This window comes from Nomascus leucogenys, chromosome 16 (assembly GCF_006542625.1).
Source record: "Nomascus leucogenys isolate Asia chromosome 16, Asia_NLE_v1, whole genome shotgun sequence".
Classification (NCBI taxonomy): Eukaryota; Metazoa; Chordata; class Mammalia; order Primates; family Hylobatidae; genus Nomascus; species Nomascus leucogenys.
The window spans coordinates 94,727,021-94,744,958 of NC_044396.1; the positions used below are offsets into that span (position 1 = coordinate 94,727,021).

A 17,938-nucleotide genomic window follows, 5' to 3' on the forward strand; every position below is an offset into this window, starting at 1 on the left:
ACATCAAGCCCAATCTCTAGGAAGAGTGATATAATTTCCCATTACTTATAAACAACTTGATCATATACAAATTTTTGATTTTTTAAAAAATAAGTCCTCTTACTATGACTTATACAGACCATTCATCACATGCCTGGACTTTGTCTTTTGTCCTGAACATGCTCTTTCTTAATCAGTCATTTTATTTTAGGACTAAACTTACCATACAAGATTCTTTCTCATATAAAATTATTTCTCTTTAAGCTTTCTCACACAAAAAACCTCTTTATTTTTATAACTTTCTTTACATCTCTCTTATTTTCTGGTTCCTTTACCTTGTTTTATATATAACCTTTAAATAAGCTTTAAATTAGATAAAACTTGTTCACCTTTTTTTAAAAAGGACACACTTTTTTTTTTTTTTTAGGAAGAATGTTTTCCTACAATATACTTTTATTGGAAAATACCTAAATAGTGAAATATCTATTATTTAATATAACTTTCTATTCTAAATTATGACAAATTTGTCTACAAGTATGTATCCCATTACATTTACCTAATTACCTTACCTAGATTGTTTATGAAAACTGTGATAGTCATGATTTAAAGTTATGAAACCATCATTGCTAAATTATAACTGAGATGGGGAAAAAAGATTTGACTAACTGACTCCATCTTGCTTCTAACCTCCAGGCTGTCCTTGTTCATTCCTGGACTTTGGGAGGAACTTAGTTTATAGTTTAGCTTTGAAACAAACACTATGACAGTCCTTTCCCAAAACAAACTTCCTTACTGCCTGTGCACTAGACTGCCTAAAGCCACAGGATTAGAAATTAGGATAATCTTACTAAATTCAAAATGCAGCTATATTCATTAAATCAATATCAATGACTTATTTATTAAAGATTACACAAGCAAAGATCATTATGTTTTGGGCTGGGTTCATAGTTTTGTAAACCCTCTGCCAAATTTTGACAACTTACAGTATTTGGCAGGGGTAAGTATGAAATTGCTTGATTAATAATTGCAAACAAGAATGTATGCTGACATTTCTAATATTACCTTACCAATAATTTTAAAGCGAGCTCATTTATTACCAATTTTACTTAAGTTATGCAAACTTGGAAAAGCATTTGACTAGTCTTTCCTTTTTTCCTGATAAAGTATTTAAGTATTAAGTATAAATCACTGATATTGATTTAATGAATATAGCTGCATTTTGAATTATTTCACTTTGAGCCAATTAATTAAAGCTCTTTTATATATTTTTCGTGGTGAAACATTGTGTACACAACACAAATACATAGACATATTAGGCATGCTGATAAAAGTACATCTTATAGATTCATAAAAACTTTTTTTCATATCTTAGACTTTCAGATTCTTGATAACCTGTTTCACAACCCTAGGCAGTTGTCAGCTAAATAGCCTTAAATTTGCATATTAAAGGACGTAACTCAGGTGAAAGTCAAATAGCAAAATTTACATTATCAAGTACAGAGAGAAAATGTCCGGTGGTGCTAGAGAAAGATTAAAGATGGATGCCAACTCAATAATAAAATCACAGAAATTTATCATTGGATTATATAGGAAGACCAACTTTATTTAGAGAGAGACTACCTGTTTTTCTTTTTTTAACCAGATCTCTGAGCTCTGGGTAGAGCCCACACTGAATCCTGAGTCTCCAAAAAGGGTGAATTATTATGAGGCTAGACAACGTGATGCTTTTACAGTGCACTTAAAAAATAATTTTAAACAAAGACATTTCTAAGTGTCTAAACTACACTCTTCCTTAAAAACCCCAGAGTAGCCTCTGTTGCAGTATCTATTTTAGTCGAACAATCAGGTAATAACAGAATTCAGTCAACTGAGAAGAAAAAAACTTTTGCTAAAAAAAAAAGGCAAGGTCCTAGAGGAGAAAAACAACCAAAAAACAAACACATGAAGACCTTTCAAATACAAACATACACATATGCACACACACACACACACACACACACACACACGTCTTGGATGTTAGCCTTTTAATTAAACTGACTTTTAACCATTGAGCTCCTTTTAACATAATCCACTTAAATCTCATTACCGTATTTCAGTCAGAAAAAACTGCTGCTATTTCAGAGGTACCAAGTATCAAACCAGAAAGGGCTTGATTTAGGAACCAAATCCACCAAACCCAGGCTCTCATGGTGAAAAGAAAGGAGAGCCTTAGCTATGGAACTGCAGCGTGGGGCAACAGCCATTGCTTTCAGTTTGGCCTGGCTAGCAAAAAGGTGGCCTTGTTCTGTAAATAAAACCCCTTTAGTAGTCAAAATCAAAAATCTTTCCTTTTTTTCTCCTTTTGCTGGCTGTTTTTCTCCCCCAACCATACCACCTTTTGTGTGTGTGTGTGTGGAGGGGGGCGGGGGGTGGAATTTAGTCACTTCAGAGGCCTTATTCCCCATAATTTGGAACTTCCCTTCAGATTTGATCAAGTTGGATAGAGTTGATCACACCCAGTGGGCAAAAGACTGAAACAATAAGAGAAACAATAAGAAAAACAGAAACAAACACCAAAAAGAAAAAAGCCACTTAAGCAAAACAAACAATGGCACAACTTACATGATCACTGAACACTCTAATGGTAAAAAGAAATTCAGACCAGCTAGTTGTTAACTTTAACTTTAGCCAAGACAAACCTAATTCAGTTACTTACCCAGGGATGGGTGTCAGGCTGAAAACTGCTCTCCACCATCCTAGAAGCAGGAAAAAACTCATCTTTCCTGTTGGAAGTGAGCTCAAACTCCATAAAGGAGTTACCTGCCTTCCATCGTCACGGAAGCAAGAAAACTTCCCTTCCTTGTTGGAAGAAAGTAAAACTCCAAAATAAAGGAGTTGTACACCAAAATAAACTTAAGATCTTGACCAAATTTTGGGAGAGCAGGGATTCTCTGGAGGGGCAGCTCACAGACCTCAGCAAATTGTCCTATTGATTTGGGCAATAAATTAGTTCATGATGGTACCAAGCATCGACAGAAGATTTGTCAAAGCTCAGGTGCACCTCCACTCAGAATCCCCCCATGGTTACCAAATGTGAACCCAGAAAATTTGAGACAGGTCCCAGTTAATTTAGAAAGTTTAATTTGCCAAGGTTGAGGACACACGCCCATGACACAGACTTAGGAGGTCCTGATGACATGTGTGCCCAAGGTAGTCAGAGCACAGTTTGGTTTTCTACATTTTAGGGAGTCATGCTGGTTCCCTCTGGAAAGGTGGAACAACTCAAAGCAGGGAGGGGGTTTCCGGGTCACAGGTAGGTGAGAGACAAACAGTGCATTCTTTTGAGTTTCTGATTAGCCTTTCCAAAGGAGGTCATCAGATATGCATTTATCTCAGTGAGCAGAGGGATGACTATGAATACAATGGGAGGCAGGTTTGCCCTGAGCAGTTCCCAGCTTGCATTTTCCCTCTACCTTAGTGATTTTGGGGGCCCAAGATATTTTCCTTCCAAAAAGACATAGAACAAATTATATTATTTCAGATAAAGGCAAAATTATGAAGTGAATCATAATGTTTTGGAATACAGGCCTGTCCTTGTGTCTCATGAAAGCAGTTTACTTTGTCCCCTTTGCCCAAGTCTAAAGACGAGCCTTCAGTTAACTTGAGTTTTTGTCAGATACTGGTAGGAGTCAGTGCCATCTTTAGATATGTGTGTCCAGGAGTCAAAGCCCTGTAACAGGTTAGTAACTAAGCACAAGGATTGGTTAATAACTCCTGATAAGGACAGCTTCAAGGGGGCTGAAGGGAATCCTTTAACTGATTTTCTTCCAATATATAATTATCAGGCTGGAGGTGGTGATACTGGACTTCATGGTCTGCCAGAAAGTTCTAGAAAGATTCTATGATCTTGCAGAGATTAATTTCTATAGGTTTAATAAGCCCCAGGAATAAGACTAAATCAGAGACTAAATTTAAGATTTTGATTTTGAGAATATTTCTCTAAGATGTTAAAAGGCTCAAAACATTTTATTAACATAAAATCACAGGTCATTGTAATAGTTATTCACTTAACCAAGAGTAATAATCAAAAAGACCTCAACAAGCAATACAGAAAGTCGTATGGAGGTAAAAACCTTAACCCTTTTAACTTTCAGGTTTTTTTGCAATCGTAAAGCTAATAAAGACAGTATAGGAATTATCTTGAAAAAACATAAAATCTTGTTTTTTTTCAAGCCAGCTGATAAAAAGGCAGAGAAAACCTTCTGCAGTGAGACTGCTTCTCCTTATGGGAAGCCCATTTAGATAACCTGGAAGACAAACTTGAGGAAAGAAGTGCTTGAATGCAATCAGACACAGGAACAGGGTGTTTAAGGTTATGGGCATATGTGACTCTTAGGAACAGCATGAGAAGTTTTCTGATTACACTGAAAATTCAGACACAGCAAGAAAAGCCAAGAATATAAAATCAAGTTATACTAGAAGAAAACATTGCTTTTACAGATCTTTAAGATAAAACCTTAGTATCAGGCCATCCCAACAGTTAAAACTGGAGGAAAAAAGGGGTACAGAAGCTGACAAAAAATGCTGGAGAGTCATCTTCTCAGGCCTGCTCAAGGGGGAAAAAGCTGAAAGCAGTAAGACAGAAAAAATGGAATGTCTGAAATATGAAATATGGATCTGAGAAGTTTAAAAGAGAAATGGGGTATAAAATTGAAAGTAAAATTTCTTGTAACTTCGTTAAGAGCAAATCAGTACCTCAAGAAAACTTTGTTTTAACACAGGGGACCAATTTTTAGAAAGACTGTCCTCCCGTCCCCTCCCTCCCCTCCCCTCCCCTTCTCTTCCCTCCCCTCTCCTCCCCTCTCCTCCCCTCCCCTCCCCTGCCTTCCCCTCCCCTGCCCTCCCCTCCCCTCCCCTCCCTCCCTTCTCTTTTCTTTTCTTTTCTTCCCTCTGTGGCCCAGGCTGGAATCTAGTCGGCTCGCTGCAGACTCCCTGCCTCCGGTTCCCGTGATTCTCCTGCCCCGGCCTTCAGGCTGCCTGGGATTGCTGGCGCGCGCCACCACCGCTGCCTGCTTTTTCTCCTTTGGCTGGAGGCGTGGTTTCACCATGTTGGCCAGGCTGGTCTCCAGCTCCTGACCCGGAGTGCTCTGCCCGCCTCGGCCTCCCGAGGTGCTGGGACTGCAGATGGAGTCTAGCTCACTCGGTGCTGGGTGTTGCCCGGACTGGAGTGCAGTGGCCTGGTCTTGGCTCGCTGCAGCCTCCGCCTCCCAGCCGCCTGCCTTGGCCTCCCAGGGTGCTGGGATTGCAGCCTCTGCCTGGCCGCCCCGTCTGGGAGGTGGGGAGCGCCTCTGCCCGGCCGCCCCGTCTGGGAAGTGAGGAGCGCCTCTGCCCGGCCGCCCCGTCTGGGAAGAAGTGAGGAGCGCCTCTGCCCCCCCCTCTGGGAGGGCCCCGCCGCCCGGTCTGGGAAGTGAGGAGCGCCTCTGCCCGGCCGCCCCATCTGGGATGTGGGGAGGGCCTCTGCCGACCGCCTGGTCTGGGAGGTCTACCACGGAGGCCAGAAGCAATGTGGGGGCTGGACATGGTGGCTCATGCCTGTAGTCCCAGCACTCTGGGAGGCTGAGGCGGGTCGATCACTTGAGGCTAGGAGTTCAAGACCAGCCTGGCCAACATGACGAAACATATGAAAAATACCACAGACAAACCAACCAACCAACTCAGCAACAACAAAACAGGTCTACCCTGGAGTCATACTCTAATTTTTTCTATTTTCCTCCCTTTCTGATCCTTTATCCCACTTTCTTTTTCTTCCTCTTTCTTCTTCTTCTTTGTCAAATAGAGGATTGAGTTATTATCATTGATCCATACAAAGTCCCTCTCTCATTTATTTTCTTTAATTCCCACTCCCCATTTCTATTCCCCGTCTTCCCATGTGCAACCTTCCTAATATGTTTGATATGCATCTTTTTGCTTGTATGTATTTTTAGAAAATGTTTATTGTTTTGTGTGCAAAAAAAATTAATAAAAAAATAAAAAAATAAAAAAAGACTGTTATAAATGGCTTCCTTTCAATTATAACCAACTTAATCATATACAAAATGCCTTTCATAAATTGCTCTTCATGAACTTTATCCCAATGTACACAGACCATCTTAGATGTGCTTGGACTTTCTGCCTTGCCCTAACCTTCTCTCTTTCCTAAATAATCATTGAGTCATTATTAATGACTAATAACTAATAATAGTCATATTAATGACTAATGACTAGTAATCATTAGTCATTTTACTTTAGGACAAAAATTTACCACACGAGATCCTTTTTCACACGTTATTTGCTATTCTTTATAATCTTCCTTACCAAAAATACATCTTCATATCCATAACTTTTATTCACATATCTCACACCCCTACTTACTGGCTCCTTTCTACCTTGTTTCATAAGTAACTATTTTCAAGTTCATCATTTGAATTGACCTTTAGATAACTTCTGAATTAGACAAAATTATTTTTATTCTCAACAAGACTAGTTCCTGGGAGGCTTTTGGCCTCCAATGCTGCCCAGAGGCATGCTGAATTAAATAACCCAAAGAAAGAAAATCACCAGGATCAGAAGAAAAATGGCAGGTGTAAACTTCAGAGCATGCAAGCTCAGGACGACAGGCATCACTAGTGAGGCACAGACGGCAAATATGCAGCCAATGAAGGGGACGAGGGACACCCAGCAGTACATGCTGGCAAATATCCCTCTGAGCCTCAAATGGGCTCTCCATTGGGGTGGCACTGCAGCCCTGGGACCCAAAAGGCTGAAGAGCCCCATGCAACAGGATGGTGGCTGACCTGGAGGATCCCCAGCTCCAGGCTCCCCAGCAGACAGAACCCAAAGGACCCCACACCTCTGGGTGAGGTCCACTAACCCCTAGTCCCTGAGGGAACATAAAGAAGCATGAGCATCCCTGCTTCTCCTGGGGCTCGGAAGGCTGAGCACATTGCATACAGGAAACCAGAGCAGGAAGGGAAGGGAAGGGACAGCTAAGGGCACTCATTCATCTGTGAGTGGGAAAACTGAGGAAGCAAGAGATCCTGCACTGTTTGCCAGATGTTAGCACTTTATAGATAAGACCCTTCCACAATTCTAGAAACATGTTTCCCATAGCATAAACTTTTCTTAATTGGAAATGACCAAGACATCCAACAAGCAATCCAGGAAAGCTGTGGACCAAAGTTTTGGTAAAGTAGTCTTTAAGGAAGTTTGGTTTTTTAAAAAAACCTTTTCATCATTTTTTTCTTCAGTTTTAAATGAGTTTTTAATGTATACATTTTAGCCAGAACTGGCTGAACTGTACAAGAAAAGACAATCTCCAAGTAGCCTTGCATTAGTAATACCAAAAACAGTGAGTCTCACCTCCCACCATGAGATAAGCAGAGTCGCCGCTTGGCAGCAGATTAGTAACAGCCGGTCCAAAGCAGGCAGAAAAGAACAGAGAGAAACACATAAAGAGCATTAGAATCTGCCACTGGAAGGTGGAAACCTCTGGACCAGCCATTCGGGGCTGCCCCAAGGCTGCAGTACAGCAAAGCAATGAGCTGGGAAATGATGAGAAGTAGAGCTTGCCCATCCCCAGCAGAGGGCACAAGGTGGATTAGTTCAGATCACACATTGACAGACATCTTGCAAAGAGACTTCCATTGTTCCAGATATACCCCAGGGCATGTAACCTCGTGGGCCGAGCCTCTAACCTGAGTTTCTAGGCGAGCATCCTTGCCTAAGCGTGACATAGGATGCCAAGAGGGACCCCATCTACCAGAGGTGGCCAACTGGTGCTGCAGACAAAATTTCCCCAGCATATGGTCTCATCTTATGGTCCTTTAGTGCATCGCCAGAAAGATGTTGCTGGAAGAGGGTCTTTCGCGCTCACGCAGGAAGGAATTCAGGTGAGTCGCAGAGTGCAGTGAGAAGAGATCGTTTATTGAAAGCTACTCAGATGCAGAGTAGGGCAACCTCAGAAAGCAAGAGGAGGAACGCACTGTCTTTGTTTTAAACTCCTCTCATGTAGGGGTCTTATCTATGTAACAGCTAAGCTATGTCTATGTGCAGTGGGTTGACAGCATGACGAAACTTACTACTTTGTTGATTTAAAGTAAACTATCCTTGGGATTTTAGTGAGTAAGTACATCAAAGCATGATTCTAATTATTTTAAAAGCACATATTGCTATTAGATATTGGCGCATCTGGACATTTTGTTGCTGTAGGAGTTTGTCCTTGCAGGCATTACTAAATTTCCTCCTTAGCTGTGACCACGGGCTGTGACTGGCAAGGAATTGCCTTGCTAGTTTTAAAATGGAATTGGCCTTAAAATGGCGTCACTCTGGCTCTCCTACACTCCTGTTTCCCTAATAATCCCAGCAAAAGCAACGTACAAATTCAATGGGATCCCTATCAAAATTTCAGTGGTATTTCTCACAGAAATAGAAAAAAGATCTGGCTGGGCGCGTTTGCTCACACCTGTAATCCCAACAATTTGGGACGCCGAGGGCGGTGGATCACCTGAGGTGAAGAGTTCAAGACCATCCTGGCCAACATGGCAAAATCCCAACTCTACTAAATATACAAAAGTTAGCCGGGCGTGGTGGCACACGCCTGTAGTCTCAAGCTACTCCGGAGGCTGAGGTGGTAGAATCCCTTGAACCCCGGAAACGGAGGTTGCAGTAAGCCACGATTGTGCCACTGCACTGGAGCCTGGACAACAAAGTGAGACTCCATCCCTCCCCCCCAAAAAAAGAAAGAAAAGAAAAAAATCCAAAATGGGCACAGAACCACAAAAAATAGAAAATAGCCAAGGCAATTTTGAAAAAGAGAAACAACAGGTGGAAGAATCACACTTCTGGATTTGAAGCAATGTTATAAAGGTGTATGATATGCTTTGCCCTGCCTTTCTCCAGCAAAGACAGACTGTGAGGTCTATGTGGCTAATTTCCAAGCAGCCACATGCCCTGCAGACATGAACTCCTAGCAGGGAGCTCAGAGGCCTGCTTGGCTTTGGCTGGGCTCCGAACACACAGCAGCCCTTGAAGGCTCCTCCCATTGCCTCTGCTGCAGAAGCCACAGGCTCCCCTAATGTCCTCCTGCCCCCTGCTCTGGAATATACTCTCACCCTTTGATGGACTTTGCTGGGCTGCTCCTCCTCTTGGTAAAATGGTTCTCTGACATCAAGACATGAGAGGCATTTCTGGTTTGAAGGCTATCTGATGCTCTTTCCTGGTAAGGAAGTCGTAAGTTGCTATTGTCTTCCAGCAGCATTTGAGGAGCAGCTGCAACACACCAGAGGTCCCTGCTGGGTGGCAATGCTGGCTTCTGCCAAGGGTTCCCAGGCGGCAAGTGTCCTGACAGCAGACATTCCTAACCACATCTGGACGACTGGCTCAGGAGGCCTGCGTGAAGCTGCATGCGCCACCTCTTGCAAATACATTAATGCTTTTATTGGCTCAGGGACCCATTTGAATTCAGAATAGCAAGGGCGGTGTATTCCTCAATGGGGAATGTTGTGTCTCCAAATCTCTCATAGGTCCACATGGCTCTGCTTCTTGTTTAGCAAAGGGCTCAGTAAGAGATAATAATTTGCTTCTCTCTGTTTGAAGGACATTCCTGGTTATACTGGCACAGGCATTCCAGAGAAGTTCCCAGACCAGACTGGGCCTTGCATTTGGCCTGGCTCTGTTGGGTGTTTGGGTGAATACAGCCCAGTGCTTCTTTGAGCAGGCCATCAGCATGACAGCATCCATATCTCTACTAACTCACTCTCATGGTTAGCTAGTCCAAGTCCCACCACCCCTCATGCTGGTAAATTCAAATATTCCTGTGTCAAATGGTACATGTTTACCAAACCACAGTCTCCTAAAGTTATGCCCGGCTGGACGGCAACAGTGGGTGGAAAAGAAGGAAATGTGCCTTTAGACCAATGGGGTGTATTACGGCATCCCACCTGCAACTCTTACCTCCAGCTTGTTGAGTTACCTGGACAGTCTTTACAATATGAGGTATAGCTGAAGAAATGCAGCAGACTGCACTGTTGAACCCTGCACATCTGCTGTCATCCTCCACAAATAATCTCTCAGACACAACGGTTAAAAATAAAATCAAGGTCAGGTGGAGTGGCTTATGTCTGTAATCCCTATACTTTGGGAGACTGAGGCAGACGGATCATTTGAGGTCAGGAGTTCAAGACCAGGCTGGCCAACATGGTAAACCCTGTCTCTACTAAAAATACTAAAATTAGCCAGGCATGGTGGCTCATGCCTGTAATCCCAGCTACTCGGGAAGCTGAGGCAGGAGAACCACTTGGACCTGGGAGACAGAGGTTGCAGTGAGCCGAGATCCTGCCACTGCACTCCAGCTTTGGTGAAAGAACAAGACTTTGTCTCAAAAAAATTAAAAAAAAAATCAGTGGGAATCAATTCCTCCACTTCAGCCTTTTCCTTGAGAGTAGCAAGGTCTGGCGGCCCTCCTGAAGTTCTGCAGGGCTCAGTGTTGGTTACAGAGGAAAGTCTGGACTATCCAGAATATTCCAACGTAGCATTCGTGAATTAACCACACAGGGAAGACTTTGTTGATATTCCTTGAAAAATTACTCCCAAGATCCATTGTAATGAGCTTTGTTGGCATCATATATGAACCATGTAACTTCTGGGTCATCGCCATGGCATTTGTAAATTGTCATGGTGCTGGTATGAGTGTCTTATTAGAATGTATTATAATTAGCATATAATGAGCAATGAGGGCAACTAGAAGTCACTTTTGTCACCATCTTGGTCCTAGCTGGTTTGGGCCAGTTTCTTTGTTATGTCCTGTTTTGATCACAGGGTCATGATCAAGGCTCAGAAAACAAGTCCTGCTGATGTCATACTTCACAACTATTTCGGGATTGGTCAGCAACTCAAATATTGCCTTCTCTTAAGCAATGTCTGTTCAACAGGAAAATGGACGAGAGACATAAATAGATCACAGGAAAGTGCAAATATCCACTAGCCATATCAAACATATCAAACCATATCAAGTGCTCAACCTCACTCATAATTTTAAAATGCAAATTAAAAATACACCTGGATACTATTTTCATTTTCATCTGTCAGATTGGTGAAAATCCAAACAGTAAATAAAAGGACATTCTTTCTGACATGAAAACAAGCACTCACTCCTCAATGACAAAATTGTCCAAAGACCAGATACAGCAACTGGGCAATACTCATATAAACTGCAAATATATTTAACTTTTGTCCTTTGATCTCATTTCTGCGAAGTTATGGTACAATGGTATATGTAAGGAATGACATTAGGGACAATTGCGGCATCATGTATATGAAAGTTGACTTCATAAATTGAGTTTTTCTGGTCATACCCAACTAAGTCAAGGCAGAGGGCCAGAGGAAAACCACTCAGGCAGACAGCACCTGCTCCAAGAACCATCTGCAAGCCCAAGTGTTGAAACGCCTGCTGCAACTTTGCAATCAGGTGTACCTAACAGCTGCTGGAACGACCTGCTGTGACTCAAAGACAAGGTCTACCTACTGTGTCACTCACCCATCAGAGCCTGCCAGCTCCCCAAACCTCTACCAGTGCCCACAAGTTTTCTTTCTAAACAATAGGTAACATTTCTTAAATAAAACTTTCAACCTTCTCTTTGTTTGTCAGACACATCAAACACATTTCTGGTCTGTGTATGCCCAGAATTACAATTCTGTGATTCCTGAATAAAACGTTTAGAGATTCATCCTATAATGTATTTGACTTTGACATGTGAGATATAAAAACACTGTGAACAACACAAATGTTCATTCAAGGAGGCTATTTAAATTAACTATGGTACTTCCAGGCCATGGAATATGATGCAACTTGTATTAGTCCTTTCTCCCATTGCTATAAAGAAATACCTGAGGCTGGGCAATTTATAAAGAAAAGAGGTTTAATTGTCTCACAGTTCCACAGGCTGTGCAGGAAGCATGGTGCTGGCTTCTGCGGAGGCCTCAGGAAACTTACAATCATGATGGAAGGCAAAGGGGAAGCGGGCACCTCTTACATGGCCTGAGCGGGAGGAAGAAAGGGAGTTGCCTACACACTTTTAAGAAAACAGATCTAATGAGAACTCTATCACAAGAGCAGCACCAAAGGGATGGTGCTAAACCATTCATGAAGGACCACCCCCATGATTCAATCACCTCCCACCAGGCCCAACCATCAACACTGGGGATTACAATTCAACATGAGATTTCGGTGGGGACACAGATCCAAACCATATCACAACTGTTAAAAAAAAAAAAAAAAAAAAGAAGAAGAAAGGAAAAGAGTGTGAAAGTCCTGCTCCTGCCTGTGTTAACAGAGGGCCTTTATACAGAGGGTTGAGGGGAGAAAGCAGGGTGGAGAACAACACCTGTGAATTGCCCTTTGGGGCCTACTCACACAGGCCCAATTTCTCATAAAACTAGTATTTAGGCTTTCTTTTGAAAAAACATAGAAATTGACCCACCCTATCTTAAAACTTGGGAAAGTTACATTTGTCTTATCTGAGTTCCTTTCCCAGGAAACCAACCATTGGGCCTCCCAGACAGTATCAAGGTGCTGAAACTCGGTAGGTCCTTGAGGCCAGACCCCTCACCAGTCATGACTGCCTAGCTGCCTCCTCACTCTCCCTAATTCCTGTTTTCCCACACAGGGTGACATTTCTTCCCTGCTCTAGAAACTCCTAATTTTAGTGGGCTGAGGAGAGGGATTTGTGACTGAGCGCCCATCTCTGGGCTGTAGCACTTGAATGAGGCCTTCTTCCCTGGCATTGCTCTTGGCGATTGGCTTTCTGTGCAGGGCAGGGGACCTAGAAGACAACCTGGATGTCTGGGTAGCACTGTTACTGTGAGAGACATGGAAATCCTCCAGTTCTTAGTCTTCTTGGAGGAACGAATTCAGACAAGAGACGCATAGCAAGAGGTAAAGGGTTAAGTAACCTTTATTTAAAGAGTCAGGATCTCAGAAAGACAAGACAGAACCTGCCACTCAGGAGATAGAGCCAAAAGCTAGTGACTTAGGAGGAATTTTTTCTTTCTTTCTTTCTTTTTTTTCTATTTTTTTGAGACAGGAGTCTCTCTCTGTCGCCCAGTCTGGAGTGCAGTGGCACGATCTCGGCTCACTGCAAGCTCCACCTTCCGGGTTCACGCCATTCTCCTGCCTCAGCCTCCTGAGTAGCTGGGATTACAGGCGCTAGGAGGAATTCTCATTTGAGCTTTTAGTCAAGGAAAACAGTACAGCCTAAAAGAGGAACAGGGTGGGCTGCTCAAAAGAATAAGTCAGTCCCTACTCACGCTGGGGAGACCCTCTTGATGAGAGTTTTACAGGATTACTCATGAACCACCCAGGCAGGGGCCTTACGAGTAAGCAAGTTTTGGGAAGTCCTCGGGACACGCATGCACCGTGACCTCACACACTAGTGCACTGGAGTGTTTTGTTTTGTTTTTTTTTTTTTGAGACGGGGTCTGCTCTGTCACCCAGGATGGAGTGCAGTGGCGCGATCTCGGCTCACTGCAAGCTCCGCCTCCCGGGTTCACGCCATTCTCCTGCCTCAGCCTCCCGAGTAGCTGGGACTACAGGCGCCCGCCACCACGCCCGGCTAATTTTTTGTATTTTTAGTAGAGACGGGGTTTCACCGTGGTCTCGATCTCCTGACCTCGTGATCCGCCCGCCTCGGCCTCCCAAAGTGCTGGGATTACAAGCGTGAGCCACCGCGCCCGGCCAACACTGGAGTGTTTCATCAGCATCTAAAATCTCTCCCCAGGGATGGTTTTTTTTTTTTTTTTTTTTTTTTGGTATTATAATGAGCTAAAAGCTATTCAGGGGCGAGTTATCAGAGGTGCGCCCGTGCTCTTCAGCGGAGAAAATCCCCTACCTGGCCTCTGGCCACTTTCTGTGGGCTCTGGGGTCCCCAAGGAGACGGCCCTTGGACTCGGGGCTGCGTTTCCAAACGCGCCTTTCCCAGGGCTCCCGTGCCCGCTCCTGCCTGGCCGCCAGCCGCTCCAACACCAGCACAAGGCGGGACTCAGAACAGGAATTCAGGGCCGCCAGTGGCTGCGGGGCTCTGAGAGGGGCTCCAAAGACCGGGACAGGCCCCGGCGGGTGGGAGGCGCGCGCCCGGGGGACAGGCGGGGCTCCCCCTACCGGCCAGACCCGGGGAACGGCGCGCGGAGGCTGCGAAGGTTCCAGAAGGGCCGGGAGGGGGCGTCGCGCGCTGACCCTCAAAGGGCACCGCTGGCGACGATGGCGCTGCTCGCCTTGCTGCTGGTCGTGGCCCTCCCGCGGGTGTGGACAGACGCCAACCTGACTGCGAGACAACGGGATCCAGAGGACGCCAAGCAGACGGGTGAGCCTGGCTCGCCCCCCACAGCCACGGGCCGAGAGGACGGGGCCGGGCGGCGTCTGCCCAGCACCGCGTGGCCGCCGCCCCAACTAGACCGCGACAACAGGGAGTTCAGGGGGCCCGCGGAGCCTGGAAGCCTCCGGGGAGCCTCGCCTCGTGCGGCTTCCCCCAGGGCGGCGGGGCAGCCTGAGCCCAGCCCTTCCCCAGCCCTTGCCCTGCTCCGGCCGCGCTTGCCCGGGAGCCCTCAGGCTGGAGGCCCCAGCCGGCCTGGCCTCCGGGGGCTTCGCTGGCTGAGAACCGTTCAAGCCGCGGGAGGAGAGCCGGCTCCTCCTGCAGAGCTAGGCCAGGCCCAACCCAGACCCAAGGGAGGCCTCCTTTGAGGGAGTCAGCGTGCAGGGCCTGGGAGGTGGGTGTACCTGGAAGGTGGGCGGGAGGACACGTGGGAGCAGACCCAAGCCCCGGGGGCACTTCCGCAGCCGTCGGCCGGGAGATGCCAGGGCCCGTGGGTGCAGCGTGGCCGACCTGGGGTCAGGGTGCCACGGCCGAGTGGGGGTGCGCTGTGTGCTCATGTTGTGTGCTTGGATGTGGGAGGATGGGGGAGCCCCCAGGAGAGAAGACAAATCACTCAGAATGTAAAGAAGCCCGAGGGCTGGGCAATTTATAAAGGAGAGGTGTAATTGGCTCACAGTTCCACAGGCTGTCCAGCAAGCATGGTGCTGGCTTCTGGGGAGGCCTGAGGACACTTAAAATCATGGGGGAAGTTGAAGGGGAAGCGGGCAGCTCTTACGTGGCCTGAGACCCCTCCTGCTTTCTCCCCATGCGGCTCACTCGAGTCATGTGGCCCCAGCCACTGCTCGGGGAGAAAGATGGGGACCCGCCGAGTTTGTGCTGGTCGGATGCCGGCTGTGTTCATCAGATAGGCACGGAGAACTGGAATTCTACTTTCTTTTTTATTCATCCTTTCAGACGAGGGTGACAATAGACTGTGGTGTCATGTCTGTGAGAGAGAAAACACTTTCGAGTGCCAGAACCCAAGGAAGTGCAAAGAGACAGAGCCATACTGCGTTATAGCGGCCGTGAGTGAGTAGCTTCGCTCTTGTTGGGGACCCAAAGGCAGGTGAATAGAGGACTTTCAGGAATCAGGGCTGTCTAGTTTTCCTTAGTAGGGAATAACTAATAGAAAGTAGCCTTTTTTTGTTCTTTTTTTTGTTGTTTTTTGAGACGGAGTCAGGCTGGCATGCAGTGGCGTGATCTCAGCTCACTGCAACCTCGCCTCCCGGGTTCAAGCGACTCTCCTGCCTCAGCCTCCAGAGTAGCTGGTATTATGGATGTGCGCCACCACACCGGCTAATTTTTTATTTTTAGTAGAGGCGGGGTTTCACCTTGGTCAGGGTGGTCTCGAACTCCTGACCTCATGTGATCCACCCACCCTCGGCCCCCCAAAGTGCTGGGATTACAAGCGTGAGCCACCGCGCCCTGCCTTTTTTTCTCTTTAAAATGTGAAGAGCAAAGTCCTGAGAAGCCAGAGAAAGGTGAAGGGGGAGTGGGGTGGGACTCAGGCCGTAAGAACTGTGCCAGTGTAAGGCAGTGCCTGCTACAGCAGGTCCAGATGAAATACTGGGAGGTAGGAAGAAAATCTGGATTTCATATCATCCATTTTTAAATGAAAACTTAAGCTTTAATAATGTTAAATGCACCACTGAGAACAGTGTCTGTGTCACTCTTACAAGAGATGCACAAAACCAAGGTGTACAGCCTTCAAGTGTGTTCTCAAAGGAGGGTGCATGCCTTAAAAATTGTGGAGACCACTGCTCTGTCATCTGTGATTCCCCTGAAAACCTCTGGGTACATGAAGCCCTCCCCAAGGGGAATCTGGACACCCAGCACATTCTGCCCACAGGGAGATCTTCAGGGCTCGTGAATTCTGATTCCGCCCAGCAGCCGCTCTCCAGCCCTTCGGCATCCACGAAGTTGGTGGGGCGCTGAGGTGATGCTTCAGACTCAGTGTAGCCCACATCGTCTTTATAACTTAATATGGCAAAATGATTTGTACAGTGACGTATAAGATGAAGCGTGGTCATGAGATAAGACCCCAGCTCAGAGTCGAGCCAGGCCCACCAAGAGGCCCGCTCCACGCCCTGGGTGATGGCCAGAACGGCTGGGAGTCATGTGTCTGTCCGTGGCCACAAAGGCCTGAGCCAACCCTGTGTTTGAGAAGTTGAGACCTGTGTGTTCCCAAACGCAACCCCTAGACCCGCATTCCCAGTGCACATGGACAGGCCATACCACGCGGAAGCCAGCCCTTCCCTGAAGCAGCATTCAACACACAGGACTGGCCCTCGTCCTCCCGACTCCCGCTTGGTGCCCCAATTGAGTGTGCACCTTTGAGCAGGGCCGCCAGGGGTGAGGCCTTGACCCAGACAGAAAGGCCTCCGTGTCAGGCATTGGAATGGCATGATTGCCTTCTCTCGGTCTTTATTTCCTATTAGAAATATTTCCACGTTTTTTCATGATTTCGAAGCAGTGCTCCGCTAGTTGTGCAGCGATTGAGAGACCCAAGCCAGAGGAGAAGCGGTTTCTCCTGGAAGAGCCCATGCCCTTCTTTTACCTCAAGTGTTGTAAAGTTCGATACTGCAATTTAGAGGGGCCACCTATCAACTCATCAGTGTTCCGAGAATATGCTGGGAGCGTGGGTGAGAGCTGTGGTGGGCTGGGGCTGGCCATCCTCCTGCTGCTGGCCTCCACTGCAGCCTGCCTCAGCCTGCCTTGAGCCATGGGACTGCCATGGGCTGAGCCTTCTGGAGCATGGACTCACTCCAGACCGTTGTCACCTGTTGCATTAAACTTGTTTTCTGTTGATTACCTCTTGGTTTGACTTCCCAGGGTCTTGGGATGGGAGAGTGGGGATCAGGTGCAGTTGGCTCTTAACCCTCAAGGGTTCTTTAACTCACATTCAGAGGGAGTCCAGATCTCCTGAGTAGTGATTTTGGTGACAAGTTTTTCTCTTTGAAATCAAACCTTATAACTCATTTATTGCTGACGGCCACTCTTTTCCTTGACTCCCCTCTGCCTCTGAGGGCTTCAGTATTGATGGGGAGGGAGGCCTAAGTACCACTCATGGAAAGTATGTGCTGAGATGCTTCCGACCTTTCAGGTGATGCAGGAACACTGGGGGAGTCTGAATGATTGGGGTGAAGACATCCCTGGAGTGAAGAACTCCTCAGCAGGGGGGGCAGTGGGGCACACGTTAGGGCCCATTCCAGTGGTGGAGGCACTATGGATGGCTGCTTTTCCTCAACCTTTCCTACCAGATTCCAGGAGGCAGAAGATAACTAATTGTGTTGAAGAAACTTAGACTTCACCCACCAGCTGGCACAGGTGCACAGATTCATAAATTCCCACACATGTGTGTGTTCAACATCTGAAACTTGGGCCAAGTAGAGAGCATCAGGGTAAATGGCGTTCATTTCTCTATTAAGATGCAGCCATCCACGGAGAGCTGAGAAATCAGACTCAAAGTTCCATCCAAAACAAATACAAGGGGACTTCAAAAGTTCACGAAAAAATTGAATTAAAAGATAAAAATTAAA

General features: G+C 46.1%; 1 protein-coding gene across 2 annotated transcripts; it reads left to right on the forward strand.

The window, feature by feature from the left end:
- Positions 1-13,838: 13,838 nt before the first annotated feature.
- On the forward strand, positions 13,839-17,207 carry LY6K (lymphocyte antigen 6 family member K). 2 transcript variants are annotated; one of them, XM_030795067.1, is made up of 3 exons: positions 13,839-14,351; positions 15,315-15,428; positions 16,838-17,207. In XM_030795067.1, the coding sequence occupies exons 1-3, from the start codon at positions 14,249-14,251 to the stop codon at positions 17,116-17,118; spliced, it is 498 nt and encodes a 165-aa protein (XP_030650927.1). In that variant the 5' UTR covers positions 13,839-14,248; the 3' UTR covers positions 17,119-17,207. The 2 variants fall into 2 exon arrangements, with proteins under 2 accessions (XP_030650927.1, XP_030650928.1); XM_030795068.1 differs by lacking the exon at positions 16,838-17,207 and adding an exon at positions 16,591-16,736 and having other exon boundaries at positions 14,201-14,351.
- The last annotated feature ends 731 nt before the right edge of the window (positions 17,208-17,938 follow it).